The sequence below is a fragment of the Oryzias latipes genome, chromosome 3, assembly GCF_002234675.1.
Source record: "Oryzias latipes chromosome 3, ASM223467v1".
Taxonomy (NCBI): domain Eukaryota; kingdom Metazoa; phylum Chordata; class Actinopteri; order Beloniformes; family Adrianichthyidae; genus Oryzias; species Oryzias latipes.
In genome coordinates, this window is record NC_019861.2 from 23,718,137 (window position 1) to 23,733,144 (window position 15,008).

The following is a 15,008-nucleotide window of genomic DNA, read 5'->3' on the forward strand; positions in this document are numbered from 1 at the left end:
GTTGTCCCAATTGCCATTCCTAATTTAATTGTTAGTCCAGTAGGAATTCCCAGCTCTCCTTTCCTCCTGTTTTTTCCTCCTCCTCAACTAAAGCTCCGACAGATTTCCCTTTGTTATGTCTTGCTGCTGCTGCTTTAGTGCATCTCCTGTCATTCTGCTCACCTGGCAGGTGTGGCCAATGGATCTTGATCAGCACCTGCCAGGTATTTAGGTGAGAGGAGGCCTCAACCAGGAGAGGCATGCAGAGCAGAGCAGAGCAGAGCAGAGCAGAGCAGAGCAGAGCAGAGCAGGGCAGGGCAGAGCAGAGCAGGGCAGAGCAGGGCAGAGCAGGGCAGGGCAGGGCAGAGCAGAGCAGAGCAGAGCAGAGCAGAGCAGAGCAGTTTTGAGTTGGAGCTGTGTTAGTTGGTTTGATTTCATTTTGATTCCTTCTTGGTCCTCAGCAGTCTTATACTGCTGGGTTTTGTTATGTTAGTTTGGGGTTAGACCTTGGTAGTACTTATTTGTGTGGTTTGTTTATTTATCTTCAATAGTTAGATTCTGTTAGGCAGCCTTAGCAGGGAGCTGCTGACTCCGGTCAATGTGGCTGGGTCAGTTGTCTCCCTGAATTATTTTATGTTTGGCCCTGGCTCCAATCCCTCTGTTTTGTCTTTTGTTGGGACCAGCACAGTAATTATTTAATTCTTCTTGTTTTACAGGACACAGGTTATTTCTCCCACTTAATAAACTGTGTTCCCAAATTTATTTGATGTCCATCGTTCATATGTTCTGGCCCCTTTGTGATTTCCCCTAGACCGGGACAGGTTTGCCTATCGGGGCTGTAACACCCTCACATCTGTTTGTGAGTTTACTCTGTCCAGTTGATATATAAATGTGTGTGTGTGTGTGTGTGTGTGTGTGTGTGTGTGTGTGTGTGTGTGTGTGTGTGTGTGTGTGTGTGTGTGTGTGTGTGTGTGTGTGTGTGTGTGTGTGTGTGTGTGTGTGTGTGTGTGTGTGTGTGTGTGTGTGTGTGTGTGTGTGTGTGTGTGTGTGTGTGTGTGTGTATATATATATATATATATATATATATATATATATATATATATATATATATATATATATATATATATATATATATATATATATATATTTTTTTTTTTTTATTTATTTTTTTATTTATTTTTTTTTGTCTTCCAGCCAGACTGTTCATTTCTTATATTTAGGTCTCACAATGCTTTTTCTTCACCAGTTGGCTGATTGCAGCCTTGTCACTGGCTATTCATTCCTGTCCGACTCCTTGGGATTTTATCTCTTCTTTTGCAAACAGCCTCAGTCTTTCAACTGCTTTCACATCCGTCAGTTTCATCTTTCCGTTTATGTGTCACAATTCAATCCAGTAAAATGCTCTCTTTGTTGTCCAAGGAAAACGATATGTCTACTCTTGTTACTTTTGGGTTGATACAACAATTTCTGCAATCAAAACTTTATTCATGGGCCGCAGTCGGTCGATGGAAGGGTCGGCGCTTCGATCCCCACTCCCCCAGCCAACCATCATTGTGTCCTTGGGCAAGACACTTCACCCTCCCTGCCTCCAGTGTGTGAATGGGTATGAATGTCTGGTCAGAGGGTCTGTAGGTGTGTACTGGCAGCCACGCCTCTGTCAATACATCAGTAGCTTACCATCACCAAGTATGAATGAGGAGGGAATGAATAATGGACACATTGTAAGTGCTTTGAGCGTCTGGAAGAGCGCAGATAAATCCAATCCATTATTATCATTACTAATATTGTAGCTGGCCTAAAAGTGTCTGAAGTCATACAGAAAGTAACATCAGTGTTGAAAAAACATCCAGTCAATTAGTAATACCAATCATATAACCATTTTGATTGTGGATTTCACTTCCCCAAAAAACATAACTCCTGTAGGCATTAGATCCATCTTTATAAATAATCTAGTTCGGTGAGTATGAAGTATTACATGAACACACTAGATATTTGGATAAAATATCAAATAACATACTCAATAAAAACAATGTCAAAAGATCTTATTGAGTTGGCTGACAGTCACTAAAAAATGTACATACTGGTATAGCTGATATTAAATCCTTTCCCAGTGTTGGAATGATCAGACTGAAACTCCAGTTTCATGATGTGTCCGTTGGAGGCGATCTGCGCAGGAACATTTTTTCCAGAGAATGTCCCAAATGTGGTTGCTTCTGACAAACCTAAGAAGTAATAGAATTAAAAAAAAACAACAATTAAACAGATGTCTAAAAACTCCAAAACTTACATATTTTTTGCAGAATAAAGGGCGATTGTGAAAATATTAAAAGATGCAATGCAATTACAAATCATCTACACATTTTTATTGAAATCAATGGAAGATTGGTTGTTTATGACATCCAACCAAAATTAGAATATTTAGTCAAAAACAAACTGAACCTACATATTTTGTTGTATTTTTACTTTAAAAATGGACATCATGTACGACAGTAGGGTCTTGTTTATAATGTTTTCTGAACAAGTCGCTTGCTGACTGTGCAGTGATAAGAAATAACCACCACTAAAGAAAAAAACATGTTCTCCAAGTGGTATGCATTATAGAAAAAAGAAGCAATACACCATGTAAAGTGCAGTGAATGTGCATAGATGTCCCAGTGTGAGACTGTTTTTACATACCATCTTATTAATGTTACATTAAACTTGAACTAAATATTTTAACTGAACACGAAAGCAAGCCAGGCAAACAAATGCCTGAAGAATTGAGTAATCTTAAGAAGATCAGAGTTGAATAAACTGTTTTTATTCCTGGGCCTTCATTTAAATGATCCACCTAAATTAACCAGGAGGGACTGATATCATATGATTGTGCCGTTTCCCTTGATGTGACCTAAAGCATGCTTTTGTGTATAGTTCCGGGGGGAAGAATATTTTCTGCAGTACTCATCATCCCCTACGGGTATAAGTTGCAGTGACTTTAAGGCATTGTTCTGTAGTCATGATGGACTGGCAGTGCAGCAGCTGAGTGGCTGTAAAACTCCTACTCCTGCCGGCCCTGTGCAGCTGTAACGATGTATCACCTCACTTCTGTATGACACATTTGTGTCATAGTATTTGGCCACTTAGTGCAACAAATTGGCATCCACATTAGTTCAGCACAGTCCTCTGCTCTTGAAAGTGCAACAGAATCATGTAAAGTCAGCTGACAACTCAATACAGTGATCAAATATTATTCCGAGCAGACCGCAGCAAGTCCAGATACGTTATCATTTGTCAGAAAGGAACAGATAATATGCTAATGTGTCATTAGAATAGGAGAAACTTGGAATGTGGTAGAGAAAAGCAAGTACAAGCATCTGTAACAGTTGCTTGGTAAGAGCAGAAATAGACCAATGAACTACAAGTTGCTCTAACATTTGTACAAAAAACAAGTCGATTTTACACATAAAACTGTACCTTGATTCAAACGTAACTTACGTATCAAAAGATTATTTATAATACTAAAAATTAGAATCAAAGAGTAAGACAATGCAAATAGCCTATTCCCGTGCATCCCTTTTTTCAAGACAAAACCAATAGCGTGTTGTTGTCATTGGTCATAAATAAAAAAAAATAATGGGACAGCCAGAATTTATGTTTTACTTCAATTTAAAAACTTTAAAGGTTTCAGTGGTTAGGAATTTGGAGACCAGGTAATCAAATGTGGATCTTTGAGGGAACTTTCAGTATGTGCCTGTACATGGTACAGGTAATATCAGTGATAAATTGTATCAAAGGCTACCAATTTTTAGACAATTTGTATTGTAAATTAAAATAAGGCTGTTGATGATTGATTATCCTAATGTTCCAAGGCACATTTTTCACATGAAAAACTTTATTTCAAACTTTATTTCTGTTATCCAATAAAAGCTGCTTCAAACCTCCCTTACCTCACTTTCAAGTTATTAAATACAACATTATCAAAAGTTAATCATAATCATATAAAGGTTGTACAAAATTTAGATAGAAAACTAGACAAAATTAGATTTTTTAAAACTGGATATTGTACAGACTCAAATAAACCTCAGATGTAAAACTACAAGAATGTAATTTATCCTCACATTTCATTTAGAAGAAGCATGTTAGACAGTATCAATAACTTATCTGTATTTATAAATTCTAAATGAGTAATAACTCATAGTCAGTGTTGCCAGATAGAGTCACAGTTTTCCAGCCCAAAAGTCATCTAAAACCGCCCAAACGGGGGGGGGGGCAAATGACTTACACATTCACAGATCACAGATGTAGAAAGGGGCTATTACTCGACTGGCTTTTTCACAGCTACCTGTCCAGTCTAAAAGCTCAATCATATCTATCTATCTATCTATCTATCTATCTATCTATCTATCTATCTATCTATCTATCTATCTATCTATCTATCTATCTATCTATCTATCTATCTATCTATCTATCTATCTATCTATCTATCTATCTATCTATCTATCAATTTATCTATCTATGATTGGGAGAAACAACAATATACAGCTTTTGTAGATTTTTTCCCCTACTGGACTGATTAAGTAACCGATGCAGTGATTTTTCAAAATAAAACATTTCTCAAAATCAAAGATAGTTCAGACTATTAATAAAAGGAGTACAGTATTGAATATTTCTTCAGCGGACCGGCCTTCTTCCATTCATTTTCTTAACCCGCTATAACCTATGTATAACCTCTTCCATCCTTGTGCTGCGCTTGCGCCAAAGCGCCCCGACTACTACCGTGTCAACCTGCTGCTATGATGACCGTGTTTAGCGCTCTCTGTGTTGGACACACTGGAGGAGCGCGGGGGAAAACAACTCTGAGCTACAGAGGATGTGAACAGGTGAACAGGTAGAGAGGAAAAGCAGGTAGAGAGGCGGGGGAGGGGCTTTGGCTTTAAACTGTCAGAGAGATGGAAACACGGGCGTCAGATTCAGACGCAGCTTTCACTGTGAGAGTTGAAGCAGAGACTTTCTCTGGGATGATTTTATGAACTCAAACATGGAAACATGATTACCATGTAAAACTCTTCAAACCATAACGTTAGCTCGTAGCTCCGCCCACACGCGACCACGGTGTCAGCTTTAAAGAACGCAACTTCTAAGAGGAGGGGCGGGGCGGCAAACCCCCAACAACAGGTTAGATGACAGAACCCATTAAGCGTCTCTACCTGGTGCGTTCACGGAGCTTCAGAACATAAGACTTCAACAGCCACTCAGCCTATTATATATTCATGAGGGGGAAATACCCGCCGAACAGACCCTAAAACCGCCCAAATTATGCATACCCGCCCAAAGCCATTTTTACCCGCAAATTTAGAACCAAAACCGCCCAATTGGGCGGAAAACCGCCCAATCTGGCAACACTGCTCATAGTCCATCATGACCACCTTATCCACCTCAAAAACCTCACTTTTAGACTTTCAGTTAAAAATGTACCCACATATAATACACAAACTTCAACTATATTTCTTAAACATTTTACTATTTGCTTTCTATCCAGAATGCTTGCATCTCTTTAATTCAAACTAAATCATGATTTGACATTTGACGTGGCATGTTTTCTCAGGAGGACATTCTGTAACCCTGATGTCACGGGTACTCAGACTGTGATAAGGCAAACAGGCCTCATACAGAGATTTCTATTATTGTGGACAGTCTGATAACCAAAAGGTGAGTCTTTGTGTGTCTGTACATAAATGCATTGTAGGCTGATATCAATGTGCAAAATCAAATGATCATTTAAGAGTTAGAATCTTTGGTTCAAGAATCTTTGTAAACCTTCAGAAATTGGATGACATCCGTTTACTCTACATTGCTAATTTATGAAACCTAATAATTGACACATAATGGAAAACTTGGCCATGATTATTTGAGACACAACTTTTTTTTTTTTTTTTTGCATTTTCACAAAAATATATTGCAGATAAATAAGATGATCCCTCAAAAATTATCACCAAGATTATGGGATGCAGATGTAGTCAGGAACACTAGATATCCTCAGTCTCTGAGTGGTCTTTCATTTGGGAGTAAAAGTTAAAGCAATTCAAGTAAATAACAATGATGCCAATGTCTATGACTTTAGCTTGTAGTTTAGAAGTAAATTGCTTCTCATTTTTTCCGCATCTTTTTTTCTTCTTTTACACCCAGTTCTCTTGAAAGTAAATAGATAAAAGTGAAGAGGTATTACAGCATAATTACCTTCATCTTTGACCACCAACCAATCAAATGGTGGCTCCAGATCAAAGTCGGAGAAGAGGAGATGTATGCGGCTCCCGGGTTCAGAAATGATCAACCACACACAATTCAGGTTATTGCCATACTCCTCTGGGTAGTTAGGAGATAATATAGTCCCTGATGGAGCAGTGAAGTTGAAGAAACAGGAAACTATACAGAAGAAGGAAACAAGGTCAGACAATAGGTTTACGTACATGGAGGCGATCAGTACTGCAGATAGGTAGTTTACAACTGAACTCAAAAGGACAGTACTATTGGCCCATTTGACGGCAAACATCTATGTTTACTCACAGACACAGCTGGGTTTTTTGCCAGACCACTGGTTATTGCGCTGGCATGTGATGGTTTTTTCACCAACAAGTTCAAAGGCTGCCTGGCAGAAGAATGTTAACACGTCACCATGTTGAAAATGATCGCCACTACGGTGACCAAATGCAGGCACACCAGGGTCACCACAGCCTCCCTGTTCGATCTCTGTAACACACAGACAGTTGTGTTTCTAAGCTGATGTCAGCAAGGGACTCAGCAACATTCAGAGTAAGTGCTTTTATGCTTTTGTTTGTGAAGTGTTGATAACGGAAATTACAAATTGTGTTGACAGCAAGTGAGACAAATCCATAGAATAATTACAGGAATAGCAAATATGACACCTCGTTCAGTTCAACAGTATTGCTCAGTTATTACATTTTCTCCTTTTGTTCTTTTTGCAATAAAAATTGCTGAATGACATTCAGATGTTTGGTATCAACAAATTATTCTATTCTATTCAATTCTATTCTAATCAAATATGTTTCAGCATCAGCAAAATACATGTTTATATTTAGGTGTATATTTTTCATATGAACACTGAAATAAATGTGTGCTATATGTTTAAGACTCAAACTACAATTAGGAAACTTAAACTACATCTAAGAATATAGCCCTATTGTTGAAGTTTGTGAGTTTTCAGTTTAAAAAGTGATCACTATCTGATACTGTCTTTAGTGATGAGAGGTAAATGCATTTTGGAATTTATTTTCAGAGGATGTCATACAATGTATTATGAGTCTTTGTTTTTACAGAACATTGTTGATGTAGCTGACTGCAGCTGTGGTTACAAGGTTGTCGTTGCCAACAGTGCAGCAATACTGAGACCCGGCGGTGAACAGACAGGTGAGAGAGGCTGGCAAGCCAAGAAAAAAAAAATTATCCTGTGTGGCCAGCGAGTCTCATGGGACACCCAAGGCAGCTGACAGGTGCTGACAGACCACATTGACTGCCCACTTGGCTGTCACCAAGCCACTCAAAAGTGGTATGTGTGAGGAATTAGATGGGGAAATCATTTAGAAGATGACTTTCAATTAATTTTGAAAAGAAAATAACAAATCTTGCAAATTGGTGTGCCCTTGAGGTTAGAAGTATAGGCCTGACTCACTTTTGGATCAAAATTTGGGTGATTTCAGACAGGCTGGGCTTAATTGTGCTATGACTAAGATTTCTTGGGTATTCAAGAAAAAAAAAGTTTTATTTCTCTTCCAAATAAACAGAATTTTAAAGTTTAGTTCAGAAAGTCTGGAGTATATGTGCTATCCTCTACTATACCACCCTGGGCAGTAATAGAAAGAAAACAATCCTCCTCAAAGTGGCTGGATTTGTCCTCAGTAATGGGGAGTGCAGTTTAGCCATTGGGGAGAGGCTTTAGGTGTAGTCACTACTCCTTTATTTCAAGAAGAGCCAGTTGAGGTGGTTTCCAAGGTGCCAAAGAGTGTCTGCTACCTGTCTCATTCAATACTGCATTACGGCACTGCGATACTTCTGACTGGAATCTGTCATTGTGTAACACATGCTCCACTGAGACTTTGCATCTGCTCTAGTATAGTCCTCAAAGTGTGTGTTTGTTTTTATGATCTCTTCACCTTCATTAATTTGAATGCACCTATCACAAGAACAGAATATTTCTGAAAGGATGAATCGATTTTTTGTGTGCTACAGGACCATAGCTCACTGTCAAAATGACTGACACGTGTCATCATCAATATTAGTGACACTTTGGTAAACTTCTCATTCAAAGTTACTTTTTAACACAGAAAAAAAATACCTTAATTACTGTCAAAATCTTTTTTCTCTAAAGCATAAAGCATTAATAATTTTGAAGGTAAATGCAATACGAAACGAAATGTTGTTCTGCCACAGTCTTTTAAATATGCAGTTATTAAAGCTCTTCTGAAAAAGCTCAGTTTAGATCCTAGCAACTCGGCCAACTATAGACCAATATCAAACCTCCCCTTTATTTCTAAAGTCCTAGAAAGATTTGTAGTTAGGCAGCTTCACTGCCACCTACAGGGTGACAATGGCCACTTTGAAGACTTTCAGTCTGGGTTTTGACCTCACCACAGCACAGAAACTGCACTAGTTAGAGTCTCTAATGACTTGTTATTGACCTCAGAAAAGGGATTAATTTCTATTCTGGTCCTGTTGAACCTCAGTGCAGCCTTTGACATTATCGACCACATTATTTAACTCCAAAGTTTAGAGCATGACATAGGGATCAGAGGATCTGCCCTCCAGTGGTTTAAATCCTATTTATCCAATGGGTACCAGTTCGTTAATGTAAATGGACATTCCTTTCAGTGCACTCGAGTTAACTATGGAGTCCCACAGGGCTCAGTTTTAAGTCCCATCCTGTTTATGCTTTAAATGCTATCCGTAGGAAACATGATCAGGAAACATAGAATTAATTTTCATTGTTGTGCAGACGATACGCAGTTGTATTTATCCATGAAACCTGACCAGAATGAAAATATAGAGAAACTGAATGCCTGCATCAGAGACATCAAGACCTGGATGACAATGAATTACCTTCTCTTGAACCCAGAAAAAACTGAGGTCATTAAAAAACCTCAGAGATACTCTGTCTGCTCAGATTGTCTCCCTGGATGGCGTAAGTATAGCCCCCAATTCCACAGTTAGAAACCTTGGGGTTTTGTTTGACCAGGATTTATCATTTAAGGCTCACATATCTCAGGCGTGTAGAACTGCCTTTTTTCACCTGCAGAATATAGCTAAGATCAGAAATATACTTTCTAAGAGTGATGCTGAAAAAGTCATCCATGCATTTGTTACGTCTAGACTGGATTACTGTAACTCTGTGTTGGCAGCATGTCCTAAGAGTTCCTTAAGAAGTCTCCAGCTTGTTCAGAACGTAGCAGCTAGATTGTTAGCAGGAACTAGCAGAAGAGATCACATCACTCCGTGTTAGTTTCACTTCACTGGCTCCTCACATGGTGTGGCCCCATCCTATATCAAAGACCTCATAGTGCCTTACCATCCAAGTACAACACTTCGCTCCCAAAATGCAGGACTGCTTGTGGTTCCTAGAATTAGTAAAAGTACAGTTGGAGGTAGAGCGTTTAGCCACCAAGCTCCTGTTTTATGGAATAAAGTCCCAGCTCATGTAAGAGAGGCCGACACAGTTTCTACATTCAAAGTTGGACTGAAAACATTCCTCTTTGGACAGGCTTATTATCAGACTAGGTAGTATTCTGAGATTACTTAACTTAATGTTAATGTGTTTAAATTAAACTTCATAACAATAACAATTAGTTGTAAGTAGGCTGCTAAAAGTTCGAAGCTGGGGTAAGTATGGTGCACTGGGGTTCTGTCCTCTTTTCTCATCTACTTCTACCCTCCTTCTCTTCTCTATTCTTGATTATTATTCATCATTTAGTTCTCCATGCCTCTGTTTGGTACAGTGCGATTCATGTACTGTCCCTCTTTCCCACTCCCCTCCTGTGGAGTGGGAGTGCTTCCAGATTCCAGTTGGCTCATCCATGCTCCTGTACATGACCGTTTATCTCGTCTCTGGCTCGTCTCTGCTCCTGCTCCTACACCTGGCTGTGGATCCTGTCTCCGGCTCGAGTCACGCCCCCGACCGTCCCCCCAACTCCATCTGGATGAAGCTCGTCTGCTGGACTTTAAATATGTATTTGTAGGGTTAGATAAGTTAATTCTTCTCTATAAGTTCTGGTACATCGCCTGTCCATCCTGGGGAAGGATCCCTCCTTCATGTGGGAACCCCTGAGGTTTTTTTACGGAATCCGTTTTTTTAGGAGTTATTCCTTACCGTGAAGGAGGGTCTAAGGGCAGGGATGTCCAATTTATTTTAATCTGTTTAGTTAGTTCAATTCAGTGTTTTCCTATTGAATTTTATGTATCCATGATACTATTGATTTTATGTTTACCTTACAATTACCCATACGAAGCCCATCAAAACGACTGTTGTTGTGAATTTGGGCTATACAAATAAAATTAAAAGAATTGAATAATAAAAAAAAACACATTCATCAATATTGATATTTCAAATGCTATTCTGTTCTATGCTGTTCAATTTTTAAAACAACCAAGCCAAACTTTAATAAAGATAAAGTACTCATCCTGGGAGAATTAAAGTGAAAACACATCTAAAAGCATTTTTTTTGTAAGACTCCATATACTGGGTCACTTAGAGATAAGTGAAATATACATATGTAAAGGGTTTGATTAATATTGTAAGAACAAACAAACAAACAAACAGTAAAAGACATGTGTAATTTAAAAGTGAAGCATGGCAGTGACAGTATTATGATATGAAGGCATATTTTAAAGAATGGGAATTTGCCAAAAATGGCAAAACATCATTTAATTTTCAATGAAATATGCAAAAAGTTAACATATTGTGCACATTTGAACATCACATTGAACAGCACATTTTAAAAATTGAGGGATGGGTTGATATACCTTCATATGTTGCCTTGAAGCCGATAGAAGCCACTGAGTCGTCAGATTGAAAGTGGAGCCACATTTGATTGGACAAACTGACTATGAGATCAGGTACACTGGAGCCTGTGAGTCTATACAGAAGCACAAAAAAACCACATTGTTCAACAACATTACCTAAATATCAGTAAACCTTTCCCTGCATTTCTAATCTATGTGCTGATTTCTCATTATGGTTCCAAATACAAGAACAGTTCAAATATGAACATTGCAGACGATTGACACAGTACATGCAGTCCATATTAATGCTGTAGCATTTTATGTCTACAGATGTCCTTTTCAGAGCCATCATAAAGTGATGACAAGTCAGTTGTAGATCAGAAAATATGACTTGAAGCTTACATGTCAAGAACCCTTCGAGTATCTTCTATCTTCCCACCATCTCCTACAGTCAGTGTGTCGTATGCTCTCTCCAGATCAAAAAAATCAAATGACAGCTTTATAACCTGTAAAAAAGAAAAAAAGAGAAAAGAAGAAAAACGCAAAAGCAGTCATCAAAAACACCTTCATTTGAAATATAGAAGAAACAGGCAAAACCAAAAATAACACGGTACCGTAAGGAGGTTGATCATCGCAATATATACATGTATATGATAGCACCAAAGAACTTCACAGTTTTACTTTCCAACTTCTTAAGCCTTTAAATATATGTTACTTAGTGTATTTTGAAGTATATTAATTAAAACTGATAGATTTTGACAGCTATTGCCGACTTCCACGACTTTGTAACTGCATGGGCAAAAAGAGAGGAAGAATTGTTTTGACACAACAAGAACAAACTATACCAGAAAAAAAATAACAGTCTAAAGTCCTAAAGTTTGAACTTTTCTTATAACTCATGTAGAAAAGTGGGTTAGGGCCCTGCTTGCATTTTTCCCTTGTTCCTCTACCTTTCTCCCCCGTACAACCTTCTTATACCTGTACGTGCAAACACTGAGTTATCTTCATCATTTTCATGTGTTTCATTCCACTCATTTCTGAACTTCACTAAATAAAATGGGTCCACATGTGAGATCTGTCTTGATTTGTTATTTCACTTTAAAGTCAAATCAAAGAAATCAAGCCAATAATTATGTATATAGCACTTCTCATATGTATCATAATACAACTCCAACATTGTAAATAAGACATCAATACACAACAGGGCTGGGACCCAAATTGGTAATATCTAGCTGTCTGCTTCCTCAAGATTTAGCTTGGATTTTTCGGAATCCCTGAGGGATTGGCAACTCCTGGATTCAAGAGGTGCATTCCTGCGTGTTTTTAACATACTCTGGCATGTTCTGATTGGCTGGACACACCTAAACCAGGTAATCAGTCATGAGTTGGGCTTGGATATGTGGAAATCATGCCAACACACCGGCCCTCGAGGAGTTGCCCATCCCCGGATACTTCCTAATTTGGTAATTTAAGCTACATCCATCAACCACCGTGATAAAAATAAAAAAATAAATAAAACCTGATGGTAAATAAAGGGAGTAACAGTGGCAAGCTATTGAAACATCATTTGTCTGCACTGTCTAATTGGGATTCTCCCCTGACTCCTTTTTCTCATTCTGATATGAAATGTACATCGAGATCACAGGTTGGAAACAAATTAGGCTGTCTTCCAAAGGGAATAAAATAAAATATGATGTGATGTATGACATAAATTACTTGACATGTTTGTATTATTTTTAATCCGCCTAAAATAAAGTTTTTAAAAATGTTACCACATAAATAGAAACTGAAAAAAAATATAAACGAATGGCCGTTCACTTAAAAGTTACAATAAAAGCAGTATTTGCAAAGATGTATTCAGCTGTTAAAACATTAAAACTGCAAAAGAAAACAGGTGTATTTGCCGTCAGTATAAAAGTGACAGATTAGTATTTTAAACAAAGAAATCTTTCCAGAATGGAAGAAATTAAGTGAAGTAATCCTGAGCTATGGATAGATTTGGCAGATATTTAATTTTAATCCAAGTTAAAAAAAGAGTTACTTGAGTAAACAACACTCCTTACCCTGCAATCACACCCTTCTGTTGTTGAACACTGAGATATTAATTGTTAAATGCTTGACTTGCAGGCACACTCGTGGCTGTAGTGGCATGCACAAAGCATCAGCTCATCAATCTGCTGTGCGCTCTCAAATGCGGCAATATTCGTATTCCATTATTTGCTGCTTGTCCATTATTTATTAGCTATACATCACACCGTGGCAGTATGGATGATGGCAAATTTCTGCTGTGTTCAGGGATACTCTGTGAAAAAAAAACGGCTGCTCTTATTAAGCTAGGTCCTAGTGCATTACTGTAGGGCCCTAAAATGAACCATGGACATGCAATCTGGTGATTGGGATCAGGTGAGAAGAACTGTGAAAGCTATTTCTACATGCCAGGAACAGTCATGAACTGCCAAGATTCTGACTGTGCTTCATCATTGTGAAAAATGGCTTATCTGAAGGATTACCTGCCATAATGGCAACAAAGATAATTAGAGCATGATACACATTTACTGTAAATCACTCATCATGTTTAACTTAGCCAGCTTTGCATAAACAGTATCCCAAAAGACCCAATTTTATGACAGGAAGATTTCAATACATTTTCTGGAAGAGCAAATAAAGTCGCTTTGAAGACACAGGGAAATAAACTCACCATAGATGAGAAAAAAAAAGTAACTTTTCCTGTGGATTCTTGATGCTAAAGCCCCAGGCAAAGAGGACTTAGAGAGTAACAGGAAGAAGAGGCAAAATGACATTGTGAGGCACTGACTATTGCTTAACAACAAATGACGCCAAACATTAATGAACCATTATAGTTTAGTGGGTGATGCGTTTTCCATTTCATTTGAAGGTTGGCTGAAGAAATAATGATGTCTAGAACACAGGACTATGGTCAAGCAGTTACAATTAAAAGTAAAACAGTTTCAAAATAAACACTGTCATTGTATGCACCAGAATTTGTGATGCAATCATCCCCACAAACAAACCATTTATTTTAAAAGTAACTTTATTTGTCCACAAAGCACATCAGTACAAAAACATATATTCATCTGTGGTGTTAGGGCAACACATTTACATGTTTGTATGGGCCCCTAATAGGCCTCCAAAAAGCACTGAACATTCTCTGGTGAAATGTCTATATTAAATCAGCTTTTAAAAAGAAAAGCAGCAATGTTTTTGATTCCCAAACCTCTAAGTGTCAAAATTGTAGTAATGTTTACAACTAACTTTGAAATTCTGTTTGTGAAATTATCTATTCATTTTAAATGTTTATTCAAATAAATTTGTAAGAGTAAATATTTAAAAAGAAAGTATAGTAGACCTTCCATTTTGCAGACTAAAAAACAACAACACAACTTTGTTTTTTTATTGTGTTTATCAAATTGTCATTAAATTTTTAATTGAATCACGCTGTCATAAAAAGTTAGATTGGATAATTAAATTCACCTGTCAGGACAGGTGACTTTTTCTGTTTGAGGGTTAATATGCTGTAAATGTTACAGAGTTTAACAGTCGAATATTATTCTTTTAAACATTGTTAAGAACAAGGATTAATCCAAGCCTACATAATAAAATAAAATTATTCAACCAAGCAGTTAGATAGAAACGGAACAATGGATTTTACAGTTTCTTTATGCATTTTTATCACAACAAATATTCAGATTGACATAGATTCCAATGGTACGGAGCCCGTGTCCTGACATTAAGATATAAAAATATATCTTGTTCCCACAGATTAATATCTTGTTCCCACAGGTTATTATGTCGTTCGCACGAAATACTATTCCGTTCCCACAAGATACTATTGCGTTCCCTCAAAATACTATTCCGTTCCCTCGAAATTATTAACTCGTGCGAACGCAATAATTAATCCGTTCGAACGCAGTAATTATTCACGTCATAAGTCATACACGCGGATATGTTCTCTGTACGCCGGCAAAACTAAGCCGCTTTCAGCGGTAACTTCCGTGTCTCTGTGACCCATATTCGTTCAAAAA

General features: G+C 37.8%; 1 protein-coding gene across 2 annotated transcripts in view; it reads right to left on the reverse strand.

The window, feature by feature from the left end:
• Positions 1–15,008, reverse strand: part of csmd1 (CUB and Sushi multiple domains 1) — a 416,037-nt gene that overhangs the window by 134,997 nt on the left and 266,032 nt on the right. The window contains exons 11-15 of one of the 2 annotated variants that reach the window (XM_023953530.1): positions 11,368–11,471; positions 10,987–11,099; positions 6,523–6,705; positions 6,196–6,381; positions 2,061–2,201 (exon numbers count right to left, since the gene is read on the reverse strand). In XM_023953530.1, the coding sequence (XP_023809298.1) occupies positions 2,061–2,201; positions 6,196–6,381; positions 6,523–6,705; positions 10,987–11,099; positions 11,368–11,471 (727 nt within the window). Of the gene's footprint in view, positions 1–2,060; positions 2,202–6,195; positions 6,498–6,522; positions 6,706–10,986; positions 11,100–11,367; positions 11,472–15,008 lie in introns of those variants that run through there. The other variant, XM_023953531.1, reaches the window with a different exon arrangement.